Source organism: Chlamydotis macqueenii, chromosome 24 (assembly GCF_036417535.1).
Source record: "Chlamydotis macqueenii isolate bChlMac1 chromosome 24, bChlMac1.mat, whole genome shotgun sequence".
Taxonomy (NCBI): Eukaryota; Metazoa; Chordata; class Aves; order Otidiformes; family Otididae; genus Chlamydotis; species Chlamydotis macqueenii.
In genome coordinates, this window is record NC_141579.1 from 4,502,958 (window position 1) to 4,530,013 (window position 27,056).

Below are 27,056 nucleotides of genomic sequence, written 5' to 3' on the forward strand. Positions count from 1 at the left end.
ACCGAATACAGTAAGCCCTCAGGGGAGCCCAGTTTAAGAATGCTTTATTCTAGGCGTTCATTTTAGTTACAACCATAATTATTTTTGTGCATGTGTATGACCCAGTTAACAAACCCATCTTCAGCATCTCATGGTCTCTTCGACCCTGCCCATCTCTGCAAGGAGGTAACCTCAGCTCCTGGCAACAATAACCAAAATTATTTTTGAAACAAGCAGTTGGACTGGTTGTTACATCTTAATGAAAATGATTTTTTTTTTTTAAAACATTTCTATGTATATAATCAGCCCTTCCTCCCAAACCTGGTTAGACAAGAATGTTCCTGGGTGTGGACCGCATTGTATAATTAACTGCACAGCTGTAGCTTCTGATCCCTGTAACGTCTGTTTCTTTCTTTCTCCCTGCGTCTACCTAGCATAATCCAGGCATTCTCCTCCTCCTTTCAGGAGCTCCAGGTGCGTCACTTGGGCAGAAACTTTCCTGCATTCCACCACCATTCCTTGCTGAGACAACAACCGGGCAGACATACCCGCTTTGTAGAGAGGGCTGAGAGACAGGACCTGGAGGAAAGACTGAGCAGTGAAGTCAATTTGCCCTGTTTAGACAATGGACACAGGGAGTGCAGCAAGGACAAACGGTACTACTGGGAAGCCGGAGGATGTGAAGAGTCCATCTGCCCCCAAAAAAGAAGAAGAAGTGAAAAAGACCGCAAACCCTGGTGGAGGTGAGAAGGAACCTATGAAGGGCACTGGTGGTTCTTCTTTGGAGACAGGGCAAATCAAGAGCTCCCTCTTCTCTGGCAGTGACTGGAAGAGGCCCATCATTCAGTTTGTGGAGTCATCTGATGAGAAGAGATCGACCTACTTCAGCATGGATTCGGCAGATTCAAAGAAGATGCAATATGCCAGCGGACAGATAGGAGACATGAGGAGACCACCCCTCTCTTTTGCAGAGAAAGGCGATCTCAGGAAGTCCCTCTTCTCCTTGGATTCCAAAAAGAGCTTCCTGCCTGCTGAAGGGGAAGGAAGGAAGTCATTGTTTTCTGGGGGGCAGATGGGGGACCTGAAGAAAACTCTCCCTCTGGTGGAGACAGGGGACCTGAGAAGATCCACCTTCAACAAGCCTGACAGAGCAGCTGGGTCACGGCCCAGAGTGAAGCTTGAGGATGTCCTGTGTGATTCCTGCATCGATAACAAGCAAAAGGCCGTGAAGTCATGCTTGGTGTGCCAGGCTTCCTTCTGTGAGCTGCACCTCAAGCCCCATCTGGAGGGAGCCGCTTTCCGGGACCACCAGCTCCTGGACCCCATCAGGGACTTTGAAGCAAGAAAATGCCCTGTGCATGGGAAGACAATGGAGCTGTTCTGTCAGACAGACCAGATGTGCATCTGCTACCTCTGCATGTTCCAGGAGCACAAGAACCACACCACAGTGACAGTGGAGATCGAGAAAGCAGGAAAAGAGGTAATGCTCTTTTTATTGCATATTCCCAATCTTTCCAATGCACCCCAATAATTACACCACAGGTTTTGCTCTCCAGCCTACAGTCTGTCCTAAAATCATGCCTGCAATGTAATTTTGGGATGCAGGGGTGGTGGATGGGAAGTATTTAGTGGAGAACTGGTATTACCTGGGTTCTGCTGCAATGGGATTGCTGTTCTCCTAATGGCTGGTTACAGCATATATATAAATATAGCATTGGTGTTGTGTGGCAGACTGGGTTGTGGGGAGTAGAGAACCTGGTTTCCATCCCTGGTTGCACCACTGACTTTCAGCAGAAGCTGACTCAAAGCCTTATGTGCTAAGTTTTCAAAAAACTGTCTCAAGTTTTGACAGTGTTTGTGTAGTGTTATCCACAGCCAGAAAGGTGGGGCATTGCTCAAGTTCAGGACCTGCAGAGTACAGGTAGTCAGATCAGTGGCTCAAGTTGTTGATGGTTGCTAGGTTACTATTGAAAATTGCTATCTCAGCTACTTAGAGTGAGATTATGGCTTTTTGTTTTGTTTTGTTTTTTTTTTCTTTTCTGTTACTGATATTCTGTGTGCCCAGCCACACCTATGGGAAGAGTCTTGAAGCTTAGATGAACTAAAAACCCTGCTGCAAACACAAAACAAGTTATAATTTCCCCGGAGCGTTACTACAATAGGTTCAGAAGATGGACATCTAAGGGGATGAGGCTGGTGTGTGAAACAGCGCTCACTCTAATGAAAAGTCTTCCACCTTTGTTTGCTCATGCTGTTTGCTTTGTGGGTGGATGTATGATGATTCCACTAACTCTAGCCAAGATCAGGGTCTTACCATGTTTGTTGCTCTACATCCCCATAGTAAGAGCATGTCCTGGCCTAGAGATCTTTTGATCTAAGCAGACAGGGCAGGAGACATTATAGAAAGGAAACCCATGAAATGGTGACCTAAAACAATTCTCCTAGAGTCACATAGACACATGGCAGAAACTGGAAGGGCCAAATCTGCTAAATCACAGTCTTAAGCATAGCCCAGTGCTCTGATGTAGTGAGCAAGCAACCTGCTGTTAGAAAGTCTTGAGTTACCCTTAACTTGAAAGAACAGTTTAACTCTAAGGTGCTAGGAAGATGTATCTAATCAGGCTGAAAGAGCATCTTATCTAGAACTTATCTCTGTCTTCCTGTGCAAATTTTTGGTCTTTTATTGCAATATCCAACTTGCAGCCTTGCTGAAACCAGACAATATTTCTTCCATGTCTCAGACAGTCTTTCTTAATGAAATTCCTGCAGGGCTCACTAGTCCGCTGTTTGGTTTATAATTGCTTCTTGTGTTTTTGATGTCAGCTCTGAACATAGCATATGCCTAACTCTCATAAAGCTGTGTCTAGCGTGTGTCTGGTTATCCAATTCCTCTTAGCTGTTTCTATTGAAAAGAGGTTAACAGTTGCTCCCTGAGGAACCAAAGCTGGCCAGAGCCACCTCCTTGCGGCTGGATGGTCCTAGAACTTTGCTTTGGTTGCTTTTAAAGAAGCAACCATATCAGGGCAGAGAAGACTTTACCTAAGGTTTAAATTAAGTTTGATTTCTTTCTCAGAGTCCTTGTGCCACTCTTGTTACCTCCATGCTTTAGTTCTTGTACTGTCCTGTGCTGTTGCTGCTGCTGCTAAGCCAAAGGGATTTAGGGCTTTATCAGTGTGAATCATACACATGTGCAAGTTTCTCCTGACAACGAGTTTTGATCATGTTGAAACTTGTGTGAGTATTCACTCAGACAAAAACAATTAACAGGATAGCTGTTGCTTACAAACCTTTATTCCTAGCCCTGATTTATTCACCATTGGTGGAGCCTTAGCAAGAACCACAAAGACGGATGAACATTTCCCAGTCCCTCGTGTACACCACCTATTCTTTTCAAGTCTTGCAAATCGGCTGACCTGGAATACAACCACAAATCAGAAAAATGGCGAAGTGTGACTGGTACTGCTGGTCTTTGTAGAAAGAATAAGCAAAAAACTCATGTCAGGTCAATGCCATCCCTGCCCCATTTTCACAGCTTGGCATCCAAGCAGCTCCAGGGTAGCTTTACTGCCTCCAAATGTGCTAACTATGCCACTGGACTGGTGACCAGAATACAGCTGTATCCAGACAGATCGTTTCACACAGTGTTGGTTGTTGAGGAACAACTGGTCTATTTGCAAGGATTTCCCAGTCCCTGGCTATACTGCAACTCCAAACCTGGAGAGGATTCCAGAAGAACTCGGGGGGTTTCTATGTTGTGATGCACTTAGGCCTGTCAATCTGTGTGCTCAGCAGTTTGGTGGCACAAAACAGTCACATATTAAGATGTAACATGCTTGGTTTAGGCACGTCTATTCCTTTTGTATTGCAAAATTAATGCAGCTTAGAGTCTCTCTCATGAGTCTATCTTTGCTATAGGCCTGTAGAGAAAAGAGATGCTGTACTTTACTGTTGGGAAATCAAGGGATAGCTCAAGATCCTTCTGTAGAATGAGGTAACTCTGCTTGCTCCACAATGCAGACAGAGACAGTATAGCTTAAAAGAACAGGAATGCAAACAAGCCACTATACAGACACCTACTGGTTAGAGCATTTAGACAAGTAGTGCAAAGCCTGATATTTCTCTGTCTGTGAGACAGAGGGAAAACACAGCAGCATTTTCCACTTTTCAGGAGCCTAGGGTGAGAGTCACTCTTCTCCCTTTTCCTGGTGTGATGCTGAGCAGACAAGAATAAAACGCATAGACGGTCAGGCAGAGAGAACCTGGCAGGAGAGACATTTTTTTTCCTGAGTTTCCACCCAGTGGTATTTGCGTCTTTTACCCAGCAAACCTTTAATGCCTTCCCCAGATCCACTTTGCATTAGTTTCCTGCTACAGATTTAAAGGAAAATTAACACTCCCACCAGAATCAGTACAAGAAAAAAACCAAGAAAAAGTCTGAGAGGCTGGCTAATAATACACAGTTGAAAAGTGAAAATTGTCAATAGCAGCTTGTATGCTCCAATAAAACCCTCTGGCCAGCTTGATTTATCAGCAGAACTAGAGCCCTCCTTTCAGACAGCATCCTTCATTTTGAAAGGGGATCCTTCATTCAAAACCTGTTTTACAGGTCTATTCTCAAAACATGACAACTTGACATATACCTGCCAGTCACAGAGCTGTAAATAACCTGGCGTTACTGCCCAGCGCCGGCCTTAGTACTCAGCACATCAGGTCAGTTCTAGTGAAAAGCACTTTGATTTTTTTTCTTTAATTGTTTACTTTTAAAGAAAAGTTCACATTGTACAGCAGGTTTAAAGAGGCAGCAGAGAACTGCTGTGCAGAAACAGGAGCTGGGTGTTCCACATTTGAACAAAGGGACTTTTAAAAGGGGAGACTTCACTGAGTCTGAACTAGGCTTTGAAGTCAACTGTCCACAGAGGTGGATCCAGAGGATTTCCATCTGAGCCCTCTCTGTATTGTTTTGTATGAACAGAGAGCAAACAAGAGTATATCAATATGCCAGTGGAAGAATTTTTGGTCTTTCTCACTGGTGCAAAGTCAGGGCATGATGTGGCTGTGAGACCTTACCTACACTAGTTGTGGTTGCTCTGCAAACACAGCTGAAGACAGATGCTCTTTCTACAGAGGTGGTGCAGTTACCCGCAGGACGTTCTTCCTAGCTGGAAGGCTGGGGAAGCTGACCTCCTGCAAATTGTGACTGAGAGTAGATTTGCCTGTGCCTGCATTCTGCATTAATGCCTCTAACAGTGAGGGCAGAACCCAGGGAAAATCCACCAGTTTGCAAGTAAGGCATTCTCTCGAAACTGTGCCAAGCAGAGAGCCTTTTCTGGCCTCGGCTCATACAGTGACTGACATTTTTCCAGGATGCTGGCAGTCTCCAGAAATTGTAGCCCACTGACACCCATCTCTGCTTAACAAAAGCTTAGGCAGAAAAATGTAATGGCAAAAGCAACAGAAAAAATGTCTCAAACAATTTGCTGATTTCTCAGCCATGTCATTTCCAGTACAGGCCCTGTACTAGGACAAAGAGTTTAAATACTTCTCTAGCTTCATAATTGCATTTGGTTGTTGCTGTCAGGTAATTAGCATAGCTCTCTCCCTGGTTGGTGACACAAGGGTGTTCCCTGATTCAGGGCCTGGGCTCCCAGAGCATTAAGACATGATGATGCTTGTATTACTGCCTTGCAAAAATGAGTTGGATCATGATGCAAGACTCAATCTCACATCTCTAGGCCTTTAGAGCACAAGGGCTGGGTTCAGTTGGGGATGTTTAGGTTTGCGCTCTGAACTTTCACTTAGGCCTCTTGACTGTCCTAATTAACTTAGACTCTAAGGGGGATCCTCTCGTAGCTGAAAGACTCAGTACCAGAATTTCTCAACTTGCTATAGTCAAACCAAATGATCTAAACCTGTATTTCCTAGATCTTCTTCACTGTTATTGTTATTTCTGCACTGTAGAGACTCCTCTCACAATGGGTGGAGCCACTATATTGTCTTTCACTGGGACCTTCTGAACCTCAGGTCTCACCCAATGGATTTGTTCTGGGTGGTTCCATCACATAAGATCAAAGAATGTTGACCCTGGAAAATCTAAGAAATATGAAGAAAGCTAGGAGAGAAGTTTCTTCACAGGGAATGAAGCTAAGAAGTTGACTATCCCTAGTACCTGTAGCCACCCTACTGTAAACATAACATAGGATATATGTGGACAGCTAAAGCAATCTTCCAGCCAGCCCTAGACAGAACAGGGCCTTAAAAACATCATGAAATCACCTTTGCTGAACCCCTTACGTTGTGGTCCATCTCCAGAGCATTCCTACTAAATTTGTCTCCTTGTGCCCCCCACGTCACCAGTTCTTGTACCATTCCATCGTCTCCCTGGACCACTTTTAAATATATTTTTCTATGGTAAGACTAATTTTAATGTCTGTACTATCATGCAATGAAACATCTCCCTTGCCTTTGCTGGTGTCTGTACTAGTGTTTCCTTTTGCCCTCAGTATGGGTGTTTTAACCCAAGCCGAACCCGGATGACTGCGGTATTTGCATTCCAGCTATCGGAACTCTCTCTGTAATTTCCATTTGCAAATCGTAATTTTCACTCTAAATTGTAGTGTGGGTCTGCTCTTAAATAGTTGTTACATCCCATCCCAGAGGCACCCAAACTACCTTTCTGAGTGAAGGGATATTACAACTGCAACAAGCTGTTGAGTTAGCTATCACTTTTGAGCAAGTAAAAGTTTGCAAAACTCTTTTGGGATGCATCTTAATCAAAAGGTATTATAAAAGTATAATATTGTTATCTCAACCTTCCAGCCATAACCTCGTGGTTTTTTTTCCTGTTAACCTTTCTTTTCAAACCTTTTGTGTTTGGGAGCATCTACGTGGTGGTGAAAAGTCTACGCTTCTCAAAAAAAATCCCTCTGGTCTCTCTTTGTATGATTTCACTCACATTCTTGTCTTACGAATGTCCTGATATTTAGGGATGAGGAGGGAAACAAAACCTCCCATTGGTCGGGAGATGCACTTTTTACTTTGCTAACAATTAGTGCCATTGGAATGTAGCTCTGTGGCTCAAGGAAACAATTTTCATTATAGGGTAATTTCTCACACTGGTTACTGCAGTGCCATGGATATCTGGATCTAAAATGTTTTTATGTCATTGCATTTCCCTAGTGTGCAAAGATTGGTGCACACCTTTGTGTCTTGATGAAGAGGACACTTCAGAGTGCACAGGAGAATAGAAAAAAGCATGCATTCCTCCAAGACACTGTATTGAAAAAAGTGAAAACCATAAATTGGATTAAGGTCATGTCTTTACTCTCTTGATCAGTAGTAGAGGGAATGTTCTCATCTTGATACCGATATGGCTCCCTAATGATCTTATACCTTAAAACCCTTCCCTGTCTGCTCTGAACCCCTATAGAATATGAGCTCATGACTGCATCCAGTTGACTATTGAAGGCTGTAACGGTGTATGGATAATATTTAGAGGGCCAGTGCTCTCCTAACTCTCAACAAACAAGGACAATTACAATGAAATGTAAGGATGCAGATCTTCTGGCACTGAGATACCTTCAAGTACATTTGCCTTTTTTGTTCCCCCTTTCTTCTGTTTTATAAGGCAATAAACCAGCTATCAAATTGTTTTCCCTCTATAAATAGGGTCTTTCAATATTGGAACAGCTAGAGTCAATAGATCTCAGATGCAGCTGTGCTTGATTCAAGCTCAAGAGGATGTTCAAACACTATGGTACTAAGACAAGAGCCCTGATGGACTAATTTCATTGGCCTGAACTGGTTGACAGTTTGTTGCCTGCTCTTCATCGTGTGATGCTCTTTTCTACTCCTTCAATGGAGAATTGAAAACTTGTCAACTCCCACCCCAAGGGCAACTATAATCACAAGAGAAGACCCATGTTGTATTATGTTCTTAGATGGGCAGCAAAGCAGTGGGAACTACATCTCGTGTTTTAACAGCAGGGAGACCTCACTGTGTTAGCTGGTGTGGAAGTGGATTTATCCGTCCCTGATCTCCCCTGCCTCTAACTGTCAGCCTAAACGTGAGTGCTTTTGGGTAATACAACCATATGCCAAAGGATCCCACATGAACAGTGGGCTTTCAGAACTTTTCTAACACGACATAGCTTAGTTGTGGAATACAGGTAATTTCTGCCACCTGCATAGTTCCTGAACAGCTCAGGGGATAAGTGTCCCATAGCCAGATTGCCTGTAGTTATAGTTGTGTTGTGACCAACCTGTACACACATGAAACACAGAAAGATCTTGAAATGCATAAACAAAGGCTTTGTCATGACCTGTTGGGCAGGGACGTGGTGAATACGAACGACTGAGGGAGAGGTTGCCCAGAGTTAACGGCGCAAGGCGTTACTAAACAGCCAGGTGCTGGTCTGATCCAGAGACACGGCATGCAGACCAGCCGGCATGTTACACCAGTGCGCGGCTGCCCAGCCCTCCATGGGCTCAAGTTTTACAAACTGCCTTGCATGCAATTGTCTGGTCTGAGCTTCTCTGGGAAGCCAGTGCAAAACAAAATGTAAATGAATCCCAGTGAACTTGCTGATCTAAGCCAAGCATGGTTGACTACACCTCCCTCCTCCTTTTGTGTTTTTTTTATTTTTTTCCAAGCATTCCCCAGCTTCATCATAACATGAAAGCTCTCAATTCAGAGCAAATTAATCCACAATCCTGTCTAAACAGAATTCCAGCCGGAGGCATCGTCCTCTTGTTGCAACACTGGTCAAACGTCATTCCGTAATTACATGAAAACTGTTATTGCTGCAGAGGCACACCCTGGGATGGGCCCTTCGCTGCATACACAGCTGAATTTTGAAACAGGCCTCTTCCCCCTCCAGCTAATGACTCTAATGTGATTAAAAGCAGCACCATGACAGTAGCCTAGTAGGTGGGTGCTTCTGCTTCTGTCTTTGCTGAGGGAGCTGAATCTCTTGACCCAGCCAGAAGCTCTGGGATCTTGCCCAGTGTCAGCACATGGTCTCTATTTGAAGCAGCGCCAGGATCCTGAACCTCCCAGCTATTATTGTTCAGGGCCAAATGCATAAGTGGAAGCACAGTGCCTCTTTGAAGTAGGCCACTCTCAGCCCCAGTTCATAAGACTTCCCTCTTCTCACAGGCTGAGCTTTCACTGCAGAAAGAGCAACTGCAGCTGAAGATCATTGAGGTAGAAGATGAAATGGATAAGTGGCAGAAGGAGAGGGACCGTATCAAGGTGTGTATGGGATGTTCTTTTAAGTTCACCTCTCTGTTTCTTCTCTACTTGTCACTTTCTTGTCTCTGTTTCTACTATTCCTACTCTCTCACGTCCCTCTCCTCCTTTCCTCAATGTCACTGACATATCCAGCTCTTACTCACTCCATTCCTTATCCAGTCTGTAACACATCACTCTCCAAAACTTACTCATGCCAAATCTTGGAAACAACAACTCCTACTGAAGTCATCTTGCAACATACCCTGCAGGAGATCAAGAAGAGGCAGCGCAGCCTTGTTACAAAACGATCCAAAGTGCCTCCCTGCTTTGGGTCCCTTATAGGTCTTCCATCACCAGTAGCCAGGCTGATTTGGAAACAAAAGTGTGCTGCTGCTGCTTTTTTTTTTTTTTTTTTTTTTTTTTTCCTGCTAGAGCACACACAAAAATAAACTCCAAAAGGGCTCTGAATTACCTAGAGATAACGTAACAGGAACAGATGCAGTTGCACCAACAAACATTTTGCTTATAGTGGAACAGCTTATATCCATACCGATACAGAGGTCCTTTATAATTCTTTTACCATGCTAGGGGTTAGAATATAATAATGGTAGGGTTTTTTCATTTATACCCTAACTGAATAGAGGAGTGAAAACACTATTTGGAGACACCCCAGAAAATTTGCATAATATTAATAGGCAAAGCCATTCTTCTCCCTTTTATGTGGTGTACACACATATTGGCTTGCCAGTTCTGCTTTTCGTCTGCTTCATTATTATTATTATTACTACTATTATTATTATTATTGGAAATCTGACCTAGAAATTTTAACTCTTAATTTAGTTACATCCACAGTCCTTCTGAGGAATATTTCAGAAGGACCTAGAGGTCAGATTTGTAAAAAGTGTTTCAGCACCTTTCATCCTTTGAAATGGTGGGAATTTGATCCTCAAATTCTTGAGGAGCCAGAACCATGATTTAGAGGGTTAAACAGTGTTTTTAAATATCACCTAAGAGTGCAGTTCATGAACTGAAAAAAAAAAAATATACTCCTATAATCAGGAAGACAGCATGCCCTGTAGATTATACACACACAATTATTTCAAGAACAAGTATTACTTCTCTTGGCAGAACTTTTCTGATGCTAAGACTTACATACCTAGAGTCTCTCTCCATAGTCACAGTCTAAATGCTGAGAATGCTTGGATGTATCCTCCCTCTGTAACCCTCTATTAGCAAGAGACTCCATAAGAAATTTATTATTTTATTTCTCCCACATCTTTCCTGCTGCCTCCTCTCTCTGCCCCCTCCCTCTGCAGAACTACACCACCAATGAGAAAGCCACAGTTGACCAGCATTTCAAAGAGCTGATCCGTGACCTGGAGAGGCAGAGGGATGAAGTGAAGGCTGCCCTGGACCAGAGGGAAAAGATTGCATCGGAGAATGTGAAAGAAATTGTGGATGAGCTGGAAGAGAGGGCAAAGCTTCTGCGGGAGGACAAGGAGAACAGGGAGCAGATCCACCAGATCAGTGACTCTGTGCTCTTCCTGCAGGTACCTGAGATCTCATTTTCCTTTCTTTTTTTTTTTCCTCACAAAGACAGGATTTGTCCCAAAGACAAATCCCAAGTTGGTGTAAGATGCATTAATCTTCTCCAGTTCAATGCAGACATACGACAGGAACTGACCCTGACATTTGAAGCTGCCCCTGCTCTGCTAGGTGAAGAATGAACTTAGGCATGCCAATGCCTGGGTTTTTTTTTGTAGATGGCTACAGCTCACGGGCAGAACATTTGTCTGCCCCCTCCACCTTCACTATTTTCCTTTGCACTTCATACTATTTGGAGCCTAATATTAGACAGTTACCTAGGATCCAGCCTCTGTCTCTTATGTTCCTCAGTAACCTCTCCTCCCTTCTTTTTGGCAGGAGTTTGGGGCTTTGATGCGGAATTACGTACCCCCTCCATCTCTCCCGACATACAGTGTGCTGCTTGAAGGGGAGAGTATGAGTCCATCTATGGGACTCCTCAGAGATGACCTCCTAAACGTCTGCATGAGGCACGTGGAGAAGATCTGCAAGGCAGACCTTGGCCGCAACTTCATAGAGAGGAACCACATGGAGAATGGTAGAGTATATGAGATCTTCCCTCCCTCCCTCTCTGGGCAAAGCCTAGCTCAGAGTCAGAGGAGATGCATTGTGAGTGTGCTCTTACAGAGGAGAAAGTAAGCAAGGACCTGGGGAAAGTGGGAGAAACACTACCTGTAGCTGGAATTCATTCTGGAATATCAGAGGTATACTACCAGACCTATGCAGGGATGGAATCGGTTGAACTGCTAAGAATTTTAAGTATCTTGTGTGTAGAGGACTCAGGGGTCCAAGCTAGCCCTGCTTCCCTGAGTGCTGTTTCTCATTACAGCTTTGCAGTGTCTAACTGGTTCAGCCACCTCCCGCATGGGACTTTAGAGCAACACTTCTCTTGGGGGCCAAGAGCAGTGATCTTTCCCTCCTGCGAGAGGCCAGCAGGGACACTCTGCCTTGTGCCAGGCTCCAACAAGCCCCTGCAAGTTTAACATGACATTTTTATGTGGAAGACTGCACTGATATACTAAGGCAATTCAGTGGCTCACTAGGTAAATTGAGATGGCAGTGGCAGAAATGTCAATGTAGCCATCCCAGTATGGCAATTTCGAAATGCTGTCATTAGCCTATTTGTACAGCTTGGTTAGCAGGGTGGCTGTGCTGGTGTGACATGCCATTTTACAACAGCCTCCTTCAGCCACTGCTTGCCCAGCTGGAATATGAAATACCCTGCAAGCACCTGTCACTGCAAATTTAATAACAGATTTTCCAAGTAAAAAGTTCTCCATTTTGGTATTCAGGTTAAGCTATGACTTGAACCAGTATAACTCTGATCATAATTCTCTTCACTAGAGAGAGGTTTGTTTCCCACCTGCCCTGAGCCAGGGCGTTCAAAGGATGTGCAGTGACAAATGGTCCCCACACTTCAGTGATGTTTAAGGATGGGTGATCTTTCTTATGTGAGTAGAGAGGTCATGGTCAACACCACAGCACTGCAAGGAATCTTTTAAGTTTTACAACCCACTTTGTGTCTCTGAATTAGTTCTGCAGAAAGGACTTGTCTTGCATCAAGCTCACATACAAGACTGGGAGGCCAGGGCACTAGAATGGGACTGCATAACTGATGTTCACTTCCCAGCTCTCCCACAAACAGCCTTTGTAACCTTAGGCAAGTTACTTAATCCCATGAAATGACATCTTGCATGAAGAATAATAGGATTGGAATTAACTGGTATCTCACCAGGTTGCTATAAGGATATAATCTGTTAATAATTGTGGAACCCCAGATACCAGAACAATAAAGGTCAAGAAGCTGGATAGGTGACATGAGGATAAATTGCACCCTGCTGTCCAGGGGCACGTGTGACTTGAAAAGATGCGTGAATAATCTCAAGTCCAGTTCATACAACACAAGCAGCTGAGGAACTCTGCTACAAATCTGCAAGGTCACTGTTATTTCATTCAAATTCATGGTACTCTCTAGACATTCCTCCCATATTAATACATCACCTTTTTTTTTCCTGAGCAACAGCCATACAAATCACTCCAACCTCCTTCCAGAAAAGACAGATCCACATTACAAGATGATATGATAAAGGAGCAGGGGAAGAAACAGCCAAAAAATCCCCTAAACTCCCATACAAAAAGCAGCCCTTTGAAAAGATGCACAGAGGTCAGAACAACACTCATTCACTTATTGGTCAACACACTAATGTTTCTCAGAGCCTGGATTTTGTGAATCAGCCTGTCTGGCATTCATCTAGAGCAATAAGAATGAAGGTGACACAGGACCAGAGTACATTTAGATCTGTAATGAGAATCACAAGTATTCATTAAGTGACAGCCTGCTACCTTCCTACATTATGGAGAGAAAGAATAAGTCCCTGGCCCCAAGTAGCCTGCACTGTAAACAGTTCATTAATGTTTATCTAGCACCATTGTTCTCCAAAGGGATGAACTAGATAGACCAGATACTTCCAATCCAGAGAACTAACCTTTCAAAAAAGTCAGGAATCACATTTGAAGTGCCTACAATGCATAGCTAGAGCCAGATTTTTAAACTCTTCCTACCCTGAAAGTATTACCAGAAACTGAACATTACTTGTCTTCCAACATTTGACACTGCAATGTCCTTGGTCAGATTCTCAACACTCCATGTGCTAAGGTTTGCTGAGAAATTTCGCTATAATTTAATACAAGTAGATAACAGGCAGCTCAGATCCAAAAAAATCACTTTTATAAATTTTTCTTTCTTCTTCTTTGTTCACCTGGAGCTTTGCAGAATTTACAAACTCTGGATGGCATAATGCCAAAGGAGTTTTGGATGCCTGACTACTCACAGCACTTCTGAAAACTAGATGAGTAGCATAAAAGCACTTTGCATTCAAATTACCATAACTTAGAAAGTTACCTTCCATCTTCTGGGTTGTTTTTTGCCAGTCCTGAAGTGAAAACATTTTATTTGGCCATTTGTACAACCCAACAAGAGTATACATATGTTCAGTTCTAGTAGCTCTGGAAAAAGACTGACTACTTCTCGATCACTTGATCATTTTTAATTAGGGTGCCCTCCATGTTACTGATGCCAGAAGTCCTCAATAGTACTTGAAATCTGTGGGATTCGAGTGCCAAAACATTTCTGAGCAGGGCAACAATTAACTGCTACCAGAAACCTGGGCATCTTCAGAAACTTTACCAGAGATTTAATAGATGCAGCCTGGAGTCTGCCTAATAGAAGAACGGTGGTATCCACTCAGTTGGGAAATGTTATTTAAGGCAGGTCTCAAACTTCAGAGCTCTCCGTTTTTCAAACCACTGTTACACTTGAAAGAGGACAGCATTCTGCATCTAGTGACTGCAAGGAAATAACTCCACAATTACTTAATGGATTTAATTAACTCAGACTCCCCCTGAGTCACTGCAACAAATTCATGTGCAACCGGCTTGATCTTCTAGTGTAAAAAATTTCCCAGGAAAAAATATTATACTAATAAAGTCTGCTTAATAGCAGACTCCAAAGGGAATCCACTTTCTTTTAGTTGTCATAACAGGTACCTACTTAGTTGTGTGGCAAGGAGGCAAAAAATCAGAGATTATCCAGGGAGTCTAAATAACACAAAAATAAAATGGAGAAATAACATAAAAGTGTGTTCAGTGGCTTAAGAATTAAAGAATGGAACTATTTAAACATGGGAACCAAATCTACTCCCTTGCAAAGAACAATAGGTTTATGTAACACTTGAGGCCTTAAAAGAAAATATTTTTATGAGCAACTTTACTGATAGAGCAGTGGATCAGCACCAGATCCATTTCCTGTGGATCAGCATCAGAAAACCAAAACCAGGCTGCCTAATACCTGGCAAAAGGGTAGATTTCATCCACTTCGCATGAAGCCTGAACCAAATGCCCGTATTCAACAACCCAGAAAGCTAGAGCTGTTTGCAACTCAGATTTAGCATCTTTCTTTAAAAACTGAAGAAACCAACTCATTGAGCCCTCCCAACACTGACTTTCTTGAGCTTTGAAACACTTGTGGTTCAAGATCTGCTGGTTGAAAGCCAGCACTGTGCACAGGTTAAACACACAAAAGAAGCCAAACTCAAACCACCGCTTTTGAAGTGGGATATATTTTTAGCCACCCAGCAGTATTTTGGTAGGAAAATGCCTGAACCCTCAAGTCTCCCTATGGATTTTCCAGAGAGTTCTGCAGAGGACTTACAAAAATAGAGGAACTTGTTTTCAAAGGGCAGAACAATCTTCTCCTGCAACACTTCAGGAAACAATTCCAGTCTGTTTTCCCCTTCCTCCTCCTCCTCCTGTCCCCTTCCTCAAGGCCACTAAGCTGCCTCCTCCAGCTTATGTCCTTGCTCTGCTTCTCCAGGTGACCACCGGTACATGATGAACAACTATGAGTGGAACCAGCCTGACAATTTGAAGAGATTTTCCATGTTCCTGTCTCCCAAAGGTATGGCACCCTAATGGTGGTCAGGTTTTCTCCAAACACAGCATTGGAAAGGAATTTCATTAATGATTTGTCCCAAAATTTGCTTTCCCTTCTATTTCCTTGTCCCCCGGACAAGATGGGTCCCTCTGCATTTGTTTATGCCAAGTCTTCTCTCCAGCCTACAGAGCTTTGAGAAGTTTTTGCCTTTTCATCTCAAACAAGGCAGCAAAGGTTCTCAGCTCCATGGAGGAGAGCTGGAGCAGCTGAACTCTTTCAAGAGTGTAGTTTGTGAGTATAGGGGAGTTTTAACATGTGTTACTGGGTTGAAGTAAGCATTATTCTCCACCAGGAGCTTATCCCACTATGTTATCAAGTGTGAACGCTACACTAGGCTTGCACTGCATTAGAGTTTTACTTTTACCAGAAAACATACTTTTTCCCTACAGGGAAAGGATAGTAGTGTGGGATGCTTCCTAAAAAAAGCAGGAGTCTGGGGTTCTTTTCTGAGCTCTGACTCTGACGACAAGAGCTCTGCTGACTTGCTTGTGTCCCAATTGTTACACGAACACTACAGGATGCATCTTTGGAGTGAATGACTGTTTTCCACACAGTCGGTTGTAAAACGGCAGTTGTCTATTTCTAAATTAGCATCAGGACCTCCAGAGTGAGAAGCAGAGAGTGCTAAAAGCCTAAGCAAAGCAACGCCTGTAGAAACAAAAGAACAGAAAGGGTAGCACAAAGTAAGTAACCAATTTCCTCTGATCCCTAGAAAGCAAGGTCCTGCTTGGATTTGCCAGGTGTTTACAGCTGTTGTTCTGCAAAGCCAGGTGGTGGGCAGGGAGAAGGGATATGCCAGCAATTAGCGGTGGCACTCCCCTGACGGCATATTTGAAGTGCAACATTGCCTGCTGTATCATTAGGGTTTCATAGGGATAACCCAGATCCCAACACTAAGCCCTTTGTCTGGATTTCCACTTTGCCCTTCTCCTCAGTTATCAGCCCACGCCTGACAGCTCACTGGCAGCCCTGCCTGGAGCCATGGGGGTGAGGATGCCATTCGGAGTAGATACTGGAGGAACAGGCAACATTCCCAGTTCAGCATCTGCAAGCTCCCCAAGTTAGGGGCAGCCTCTTCAGAGGCTGCAGAAGGGAATTTTGTTAGTGGTGGGTTTGTTTTGCATAGAGCCTGTCTCCAAATACTGCTTGGATGGTTATAGCTGCTATTATACCCTAGCTGCTACAGGGCTTTACAGGCCCTGCGCTGTCAGGGAAACACATGTTCTGCTAAGAGGAGCTGCTGATGTTGGGGAGAGACTGCTGTCTCAGCCCTGCACCCAAAAATGGGCTGAGCCCATCTCTATCCAAAATGTGGAGGTTCAGGTGGAAATGGCCCAACATCCATTTGAAGAGTATGGGGAAGGTGTGAGGGGAGGAACACAGCAAACAATGCTATTCTGCCATCACTGCTCCCATATGTGTCAGGGCTGAAACCTGACATGGCAAAAGGAAGGGAAAAGCCATTTCCAGCAGTACCACAGCATGGCACAGCCTGGCTGCTCACTGCTCTGGACCATAGTGCCTGGACTTCCCTCTGCTCCTCTCTGGAAGATCAGCTGCTGAGACCTGGGAGCAGGGGCTCCCTGGCTCCCAGCTGGAATCCAGCATCCCAGCCTCCTGAAGGATGTGCCAAGTGACAGGAGGGATCAGCAGGGACTGCTAGATACAGAGTTTCTTATTTAGTGCTGTTTATAAGATCCAGTGGGAACACTTGCTGAATGCTGTCAGCTACAGAGTAATGTGAGGGTTGTACAGCAGCTACAGTTCAGTGGCCCGCTGCTTCCCGCAATGGACTTTGGAATACACAAATACTGGGGGAGCATTTGTTCTGCCTACACATCTACATTTTCCAGAGAGCACAGACATGTTGCCTTCCAAAGCTACTCATTCTGTATTTTCTACCAACAAAGTTACTTTGTCAAAAAAAACCCTTTGCACTTCATTGCACACACAGTCTCTGCTGATTGAACAGCACTGGATTTGCCACCAGGATGACAGCTCAAGCATGATTCCTTATGGGAACACTTTGACAGAAAGGAATCAGCTGCTAAACTACACTGATGGGGACTTTGGGAACAGAATGAATCAGGAGGCAAAACAGGAGATATGACCCACTTAGCTTGCATGCTGGCTAGCAAAGGATCATCTGATGAATGATGGAATATACATATAATAATTTTTAACTCTTTATGCTTTATCAGTGTGTCATGTAGAAGTCCAGCACTGAAGTCCATTGCATCTTTTCTAAGGAATTCCATAAAACGGGAGAAGAAAAAAAAAAAAAAAAAAAAGGACCACTCTTTGCATTGTATAATACGGACAGAATCCTTGAATGTCTCATGATAGTTTTTTAACACACCCTTTTTCTCACTAGGTCGAAATTCTCCCTGAGGTCACAGCACAAATCTGTTTGCTGCACTGAGGAATCCTACACAAGTAGTGCTCTGCGCTAATTGCAGTGGCCTATACCAAGAAACTGATTGGATTTCAGCTGAACCTATAGGTTTTTAAACCCTGCTTCAGTTCAAGTAGCCTTCCGCTGCTGTTGTCATTAAAGACAGTATCATGGATCATCTGCCTGCAGGGATGACATAATGAGGCAGAGGGGAGACATAAAAGGTTTCAAATGCTGCCTAAAAAATTGAGGAACAATCTGCTCAACTGCTCAACACTCGTTTCTGTCCTCTTCCACTGAGCTTTCTTGTCCTGATGTTGCAAACAGTTAGCCCAAAGCCAGGAGGAGGTTGGAAAGATCATCTTGTGCCTTTGGAAGTCTTTGCATGAAAAGCAGAAGGGACTTAGGCACACAGAGGGGGAGAGACAACTGCTTAAATAGAAACACTGCTTAAATAGAAAAGCAGTCCACAGGATGGCAGCATAGCAGCTCAAAGGATGCATCTCTTTTGCTCTTCTGGGAGTTCAATGTCTCACAAAAGGGGTACAACAGCACTAGTATGCATCACAGCATGATGTCCTAGTGAAACCCTGGAGCACATGCCTGACACGGTGGCTAAGAATGTGCTTGAGTAAGAAATGTTCCTCTACTTGTGTCTCTTGAGCTCTAAATCCAAGCCTCTGCCTGCAGGTCTCTGCAGAATAGTCATGTTGAGTAGACAAACCTGAGTTTGCAATTTAAGGCAGCTAAAGACAACTCTGTGGCAGTGAGAGAGCTTAATTCTCTAAATGAGAAGTCTATTCACCATTCCCTAGAACCCAGAGTAAAATGACCAGGTACTCCTCTACTCCCTGGACCCAGATTTCTGGTTTGGGGCTGCTTCCAAATTGGTGGGGATTGTTTCATAGAGCAATGCCAGCCACAGGCCTTTGAGCCAGCTCATCAGGAGCCAACTGCTGAACTGGATGCTCTTGTTTTACAGCCAGTTTCAACCCACGATCATGGGAATTTTCCTCCTTCCAAGCAACTGAGGAAACACTTGGTACGGGTAATTCCGACTTCAGTTTGAAAGGATCTAACCCCCCGTGCCACAGCTTTCTAGCTGGCTAACCGACCTTTTCTGCTTCCTCTCTCAGCTGTCCTGTTACCTGTCAATCGCTGTCTCACAGAACCATCTCTTAGCTGGGTTATGAGCACCATCTGCATATGCCCGAACCCAGGGTCTCACTGCTCTAGGCGCTATGTATATAGGAGGGAAAGGCATCTCGAGTCCTCATTGTTCAGGCAGTGAAAGAAGAAGATGGAAAACATTGCCACTTTGAAAAAATCCTGAGATACCTAACCAACTGCAGTCGATGGAAGTGCCAACATCAACCAAGGCAATCTGTGGAGGTTGTGGCAGAAACAGGATCGGATTCCAAGTACCCTCAGCCAGTCTCAGAAACACAAGACTGCTCTTCTCCATCACACGTACACCTTTTACTTAGCTCATAAGTTCTCAAAAGACAGAGCCTTCCCTATTTTCACTGTCTGTACAGCATCCAGCACAATGGGGAGGGGGTGCTTTGAGCCAGTGTACCAAGAACCAGCAGCAGTGAGTCATGCCTTTTCTTCCCAGATCCTCACCTTCCTTTTTCTCGCCTATATTTCCTTACTTTGCTTCATTCATGCTCAGAGGGTCCTGCCTTTCCTTTCATTCATAGGCAGCCTACAAGCATCCATGGCCACTGTACCTGGGGAAGCTCTGGTGACTCACAGCCACACCTAAGTTGTTCCTGCTTTTCATGCCACAGGCAGGGCTGTCTCCCTCTCATTGTCTCTGCTCTCAGATTCATTCTGGCAAGCAGGGCCTGACCCCAAGGAGGCCAGGAGGGGAAGCCTTGCTTTAATTTCAAGGGGCTTTGAATAAAGCTTCAACTGCTTGGAGGCAAGGGAGCTTCGGCAGTTATGTAGTTTTGCCTCATTACTCCAAACTCTGGAGATGCAGTTTACCTGCGAGGAAGCTGCTGCTCTTCAGTCACACCTGTGCTGTGGTCTCTCAAGAGAAGGGCTCTTCCCTGCCTGCCTCAAGCACCAAGATCTCTTCACACTCGCACACTGCGTACACTGGGATCGCACAACTGACTGCTCTCATCCACCTTTTCTTACTAAGAGAAAAGGAACAAAGCTGTTAGTTCTGATTTTCCCCCAGGCTGGTTGAAAGTAGTTTTACAGATTGTGTTTTGAAATACTTAGGCTTCCCCACTGCAGCATGCAACACCATGGAATAACACAACCTCTTCTGTCTTCCAGTAGGCAATGGTACTAAGCTGCCTTTTCAGTTCTCCTCGGTGGGACAGAATCCGCCTGGTGACTTCAGCAAACAGTCTGACGGGAGCCTCTTCACTAAGACCGGTACTAGGCATTTAGTTTTTCCCCCTTCCTTTTCCCCCTTTTTTAGATAAGATATTTAATCCTGTTCTTGCTCCCCCAGAGAAGACCTGGAGCAGTCCTACACTTGGCCCATATCTCCTGCCCTGACTGTCAATCTCTTTGATACACGCACGTGTTTACATGAGCAACTTGCTGAGCAGGGCAACAGGAGTTTATGAAAGAGTGTTAAAAAGTATTAAAAAATTATATCAAGTGAATAGTTGAAGGGCTTTAAAATTGTGTTTGTAATGGGTAGAGATGAGAATTTTAGATGAGTTGAAACATAGGGACCAGAGAGAGAAAGATACTAGGAAATTATGTTCATGGCCATTTACCTCTCTAGCTTCATCGATGTTTTAAAACAGCTATCGTCCTGAAAGAATAACATCCACTGAGCACAACCTTTAAAAGAAATATGCAATAGCTGCCTGTCCTCCTTCATCCGAACCAGAATCCCCTGTTCACTGTCTCATAATCCTCTTCACTACCCACTAGTTTAAGGGCACCAGAGGTGGAATCCAAGAGCATCAGAGCACCTGCCAAGCAGAGTCAGGTCTGATTAATTTGAGAATGGGGAATAGCGGGGAAAGGCCATTGCCTGATAGCACTGAAACTGGTTGTGATTCAGCGAGAATCAGAACTGAGCTGGTGTGGTAGAAGGGGGTTAGGGCTTATCACACTGCCAGCGGTACTATTATTAACTTCTGACATGAAACCCAGGCCTCGGCTCTTTGCACTAATTAAATAGCCTATAGTGTTCTTTGCAAGAGTCAGAATGCTTAGCTTGGGACTTAGCCTAGATTTAATTGGTGGATTGCATTCCACCTCTCTGCATTCCTCAGACATTTTAATTAGACAGACTTTCTTTACTCCCTTTTCCTAACTGACTGGGTGGTGGAATACGCATCTGTCTGATGGCTGTTGTGTCCCACCCCAGAAACAGCTGCATATCAGTGTTAAGCAATGCAATACTAATTATGTGGCACTTCCAGTCCTGCTACTCACCTTAACACTCGCAAGGGGAGATGGGGATGGTGGCAGGGACCGATCTATAACAGGCTGTTTTATGTTGTCACAGCTTATCCTTCAATAGTGAGACATCAGTCTGCAAAGGTGACGCCACAGACATGGAAATCCTCTAAGCAGTCTGTATTGGTAAGAAATATACCCTTGGTGTGAAAGCACGTGCACAGCTTCAGCAAGAGAATGATCTGTTCTAGGGATACTTGAGACTTCAGAGACCAGGGCTTGGGTCCTTTGGAGATGAGAAAGTAATAGCTTCAAGTCAACAGCTTCTAAGCTTTTTTTCTGTGGTTAACTGTATCCACAGAGGGATGCAGATTAAGCCCCTTGCCTGCAGAGCTCTGGGTTGTAGGAATAATCAATACTTCAAAATGACATTTTGAAAAGATTTTGCCCTGGTCTAAATTTGATCCAGGCTTCTAGAAGCTGTGTAAGTATTATAGCACACATGCTGCTATCTGTAGTACTTTTCCTCTCTGCAGGGATATCATATACTCTTAGTAGTCTGTGGCATCTAGAAAGCACGGATTGTGTAAAAGACACCAAAGATAATAATATAAAAGAATCTTGGTAATTACATCTTACAGTGGGCAGCTGCAATATCAAAGATGAAGGGCCAGACTATGATCATAAATCACCAGAACCTCTGTAAGTCACTCAATTTGCACTGTTAGCACAAAACAGGTAATTGCATTATAAGGAGCAGAGGACAGTGATATTCTAGGTCTTGTAATCTTAAATATACATGGTTAACAAACAGTCAATGCATAACCACAGAAACATTAAGTTTATCTATTTTTCTTAATGTCCATTCACACTGTGCTTCATTAAGATCTTCCATGATCTGAATTAAGATTGTCAAGTTTCTCCCTATCTCTGCAGATGAAATCTATTTTTAAAATCCTGGTTTTACATTTGTGAAAGATTATTTTCTGTTCCCTGGAAGTAAGACTTGTAACAAGCAGAGGGTCAAGAATCAAGAGTATACCCACACTGAAGGAAGAAAACAGAGGAAATAAGCAACAGTTAGAAAGTGGCTGCCTAAGGGCTTGCAGCTGTGTGTGTCTGCTAAATTTTCAAGGCCCCATCAGGAGATGAATGCCAATGAAGGGGGTGTTCCTTGGTAGACTGTATCACTTTTAGGAAATCCAGCCTTGAATCTCTGATTGTGCTACAGCAAAACATCTCTCTTAGGAACAGCAAAGTTTTGCAATATCTTCTCTGTCTTGCGTTTGATCACTGGCTTCCTAATTGACAATCTAGTTCATCATGTGTGTGTCCAGATGGAGACTCTTCCCAGTGATTGTAGATACCAGCTATCCTCCCTAATGATTGTGTTGTACTGGTGAAGTCTGGTCAGGAATGTGAAGTCTCTGTTAGCACTAGGCACTGAGTGTAACAACATGTTACAACGTGAGTATTGTCTTCTTAGCAATAAGCACTCCACTGCATGACAGACAGTGTGCTGTGCTGCATGAACACAACTCCCCGTAGAGAAAGCCTAGGTAACTTCTCCTGCATGAAGTCACCAGTCTTTTTCTGTCTCCCTTCATCTCTCATGCATACACTTGTAGCGGCTATTTTGTTTTTATAGCCTATATTCACCAGATAGCCCTGCATCTAACAATTGAATTTATAAATATAAGCATTAAAAAGTCCCAAAATAGAAATACATGCTCTGGACTGCAGTAGCTCTGCGGGAGCTTTTATGGTCTATTGGGCCAATAATCTAGCTTTTAAAATAGCCTTAAATATGTATTTAAGTAATACACATTCTAAAAGCTCTGTAAATATGAATTTTCACAAAGGACTATACTGTTTAAGGAAGAATGTCTTTTTAACCTACAGGGAGTTCTTTAAAACAAAGCCCCCCCTCTTCCATCTCTTAATTATAGTGTAAATTAAAGCCATAAAATAAAAAGAACTTCAAGAAAAGGGAACATTGAGCAGGGGGTATTGGGAGATGCCACTAAGCAGGAAGATGGGTTGGGCTTGCTCTGCCCATGGGTCCAGCCTCTGGCTATGCCTGCTATTAACTAGTGTGCTGCACAAAAGGTACCAGCCTGTTGCTGTGATGTCTCTCCCACCTTCTGCAAGTGAGATCTGGGCAGTGGATCAAACCTAAGATAGATCAGACATTACAAAACCACAGTTCCTGATTGCCTTGGTCACTGCTTCATTGGTGTAAGTATATTCTCATCCATCCTGGAGATTTTGCCTTGAAGAGTGCAAGCAGCTAACACAATCAATCAATTGGCTTTGGTATCTTGCAATCATCCCAAGCCAATGCTAGGCTGCACAACACAACTTTGCCACATGTTGCTTATTTGTAATGGTGCAGATAAGACTGAAATTCCAGGGGTAGGTATGAGAAGAGATACAATTAAGGACTGCAGTAAGCAGAGCTGGAGAGAGAAAAATAGCAATTCCTTTAGGCTCTGCCCCGACTCTCCCTTTACACTTCTGTTTACACAAACGTTTAGTACTGGGCCCCACAACATGTGGAAGTGTGAATACACAGTACACCCTTGTGTGAGAATTTCCATGCACAAGAGTTTTGGCTTGCCAGCCAGAGAGCACAAATAAATACCAATACCATACAACTTAGTTGATCACTTGCATAATCGTGCATGGCTTTAAGTCTGAAAACTCCCCTGAGTTCTCAGGTTAGTGAGCAATTAAAAGACATTGACAGAAGCACAAAAATAGAGGTGACATTCCTCTCTCCCAGAACCTTCTCGTCAAACCATGAGTCATAGTCTGAGATTTTATATGACACACAGACTCATTTGGCTCAGGAATGAAGCCCATGCAAAGCATGTGTGTAAATCAAAAAGCAACACTATTTGCATTTGATTACTCCTGCACCTCCAGTAGTGAAATGAGGTGGTGTTGCTCTGCCAGAGGAAAGACTGAAGGTGTTAAGATAGGAGCATGTTAAGATATGTATGGTTGGGTTACCTAGGAGTGTGAAGTGTAGGCAGTCAGAAAAAGAAGGTAGGTCAAACTCACATGCCCCAAATTCTCCATTGCAGTCACATTACCGTCCCTTTTACGTCAACAAAGGCAATGGAGCCACTTCCAACGAGGCACCTTGATTCCTGAAGATTTAGGGAAGAGCTGGCAGCACTTGGAGTGAAGACTCAGCTGCGGATTTTCATGGATGTACCTGCTACTATATTAACCTTACTGCTCTAATCTCTGCCAGGGAGAGGGAAGGTGCAGAAGGGAATAGCCTTTACTAGAGGAAACAAGGACTTTTTCCAAATCACCTAATTGCCTTGAAAGCTCTGCAGGCCTTAACAATGTAACCCCATCTTCTGCTGTCACCTCCTTATTCCCTTTCTGTCAATGCCCTTCCCTTTACCTCTGCAGAGCAAGGTGCTCTGCTTTCTCCTGGGAAGCATGCATGCTTGGGTAGCACACCCCCCTGCTCTGCTATACAAGTTGCCCCCTTTGTCCTGTGTTTATGTGACCATAGCTATTAAGTCCTGGCAAAAGATGTCAAGCTTGGGGGGGGCCCAAAGGTCTTCCTGGTACGGAGAGGCCACAGCCACTGGGAACAGTGACAGACTAAAGCTCTTCCCGTGCCTCTCTACCCCATCACCCAGCCCTGCCTCGGATGGGGACCTCGCTAGGATCAGCTCCACCGCTGCCACCTCCCTGAGATCCCTGCAGGCTCTCCCCAAGCCCATGCCAGTACGTTTCCGCAAGGGTCCTTTGCCAGCTCAGCTCTGCTCCTGCTGGCTTCCAAAAAGCCAGCCAACAGGGCCTATTCGGAGCTGCTACAGCCCAAGGCCAGCTATTGTGGAGGGCAGAGGTGCTTTCTATTCCATTAAAGTACCCCTTCCAGCCACCTTTTCAAATTAAGAAATAAAAAGAAAATCCATCCTACTAACATAAGATTGATTAGATGCCACAGGTATTGGGCGCTTTTTTGTTTTGTGATATTTTTTAATTCCCCTAAACCAAAATTGATTTATATATTGTGGTTCAGGTAGGTTTTTTTTTTTTCTGCAATGGGAATTAGTACCATAGCTTTTTGGTCAGGATAATATTTTTATTTGTCCCCCAGATAGACATATCACATCAACACCCAGCTTGCAAGCCAGCCAGGGCCGGTTAACTTTTCCATGATCTCATTGAGATTATTTTCTTTCCCCCTGGACAAAGCTGAGAGGTTAGGTCTATGCTATGCAAAAGCATCCCCAGGCCAGTCAACAGGAGCAGATGGCCCACTGCAAGATCCGAGCCCTCAAACGGTGATAAGGAGCTGCAGAACAGAGAACCAAGACCTGACAGCTGCTTTTCATGGTTTGCTCTGTTCAAGCAGTTTTTGGAATGGCTTCCTCCCACCTTTCCCAACCCAAAATGCTTGCAACGCCTTGCTGAGAGAGGTTATGCCTATCGCTGCTTTTTAATGTGACACCTCAGACAAAACTTCTGAGGCTGAAAGTTGGTTGCTCCAGAATACTTGAAATGGCACTTATTTCATAATTCTTTTTTTCTCCTTAATGACTAGAGGAGAAAAGGATAGCATGGTAGGGAAGGAAGTGAAGAAAGTGAAACTGAGATAGAGTTGCTAGGAAATACACTGAGGGGTTTGAGTATGTCTGTGAAAGGATAAAAAAATATGCTCTGTCCCCCTAAATCTGACTGTTTTGCCCCCAAGCAGGTGTCCGGTAATCACTTGGGTCCCTTATGTCCCAGTAAAAGCTTCCACCACCTCCTTTCTGTTCTCCAAAATGCGGGCATGACCCTCTGTCCTCCAAAACTCAGATATTAAAATCCTCCCTCTTCGTTCCCACTCTAAAGAGGGCCTGCTGCGGTGTCAGCTGGGATCTGCCCTGCCCCTCACCCAGCACACAAACGCCCGGCCTGAGGCAGCCAGTGTCCCCTTCCTCCTGCCACCCCCTCTGCCCTACCCCACCTCCGCAGTCCCCACAGCCTGTTTGCTCCCCTTCCCCTCCTCGCTTCAAGGGCCTCAGCTCAGACCTCGCACACACAACTTTTCACACCAGCGTACTCTGGTGACAGGGACGGAGCCACTTGCTGTTTGCATTTAGCCTGGGAGGATGCTGGGCCTCCCCTTTCCAGCCTCACTGGCCTCCCCATAGCCCTTTGTCCCACCAGAGGAGCGTGGGACGGGGCACAGCTCTGGCCCTGCCGTACCTCCCAGTCTCAAGGAACTAGTGCTGCAGCTTACAAGGTGTATTGTGCATGAACTGTTTTTATCGTGTTTGTCTTGATCAGCAAAGCAAGAAGAATTCCACCTCCTCAGACAGGACACGACTGCGCTGATGTAAATGAGGCCCTTCACGTGTGCAACACATGCTGCAGAAATAAAGGAGAAAGCTCCATGTCTGATCAAAAACCCTGAGGACAAGGTCTCTGTCTTTGGTGTTTGTATGCTTGTGAGAGTCTCAGTGAGGCCAAGTCTCTTAAAAATATTCTTTATATGAGCAAGGGGTTTGGAGAACCTGTTTTCCCAGCTCCTAGAGGCTTTCTTTTCACTGCTTTCTGGATATTTTGAGTCAGAATTATGTCAGCTCAGAGAAAATTCCCACATCCTTGAAGGTCAAAGCCAGACTGATGGACATACTTCTAGCATAATACCCTGCAGACATGCCTAGCTAGGTCAGGTTCCAAACACTGGTGCCATGCAAGCCTGTCCCTGCAAGGCCATCGCTAGAAAGCTCACATATATGCAGGGCAAAATCAGGCTGGGAGAGACCAGGCTGCGAGGAGACCGGCTGAGCTGAGGCACTGTTTTGCCCCAGCCTGGACCCAAGTCTCTCCAGTAGGTTGGTTCTGGGCACCATTGGGACCTTCCACCCACTTGAACCCTCGTGGGGCTATAAGGCCTCTGGTTCTGCACAACTCAAATGCCTTGGCAGTATCATGGCTTCTCTTGTCTCTGAGGGAGAGAATAAATCCCTTGT

General features: G+C 44.4%; 1 protein-coding gene across 3 annotated transcripts; it reads left to right on the forward strand.

The window, feature by feature from the left end:
• The first annotated feature begins 604 nt into the window (after positions 1 to 604).
• On the forward strand, positions 605 to 26,494 carry TRIM29 (tripartite motif containing 29). 3 transcript variants are annotated; one of them, XM_086766176.1, is made up of 9 exons: positions 605 to 1,459; positions 9,134 to 9,229; positions 10,525 to 10,758; positions 11,132 to 11,330; positions 15,165 to 15,248; positions 18,662 to 18,727; positions 19,972 to 20,073; positions 21,170 to 21,246; positions 24,150 to 26,494. In XM_086766176.1, exons 1-9 carry the CDS (start codon positions 605 to 607, stop codon positions 24,210 to 24,212), a joined length of 1,776 nt encoding a protein of 591 aa, XP_086622302.1. In that variant the 3' UTR covers positions 24,213 to 26,494. The 3 variants fall into 3 exon arrangements, with proteins under 3 accessions (XP_086622302.1, XP_010117092.1, XP_086622303.1); XM_010118790.2 differs by having other exon boundaries at positions 18,662 to 18,721; XM_086766177.1 differs by lacking the exon at positions 18,662 to 18,727.
• Positions 26,495 to 27,056: the final 562 nt, after the last annotated feature.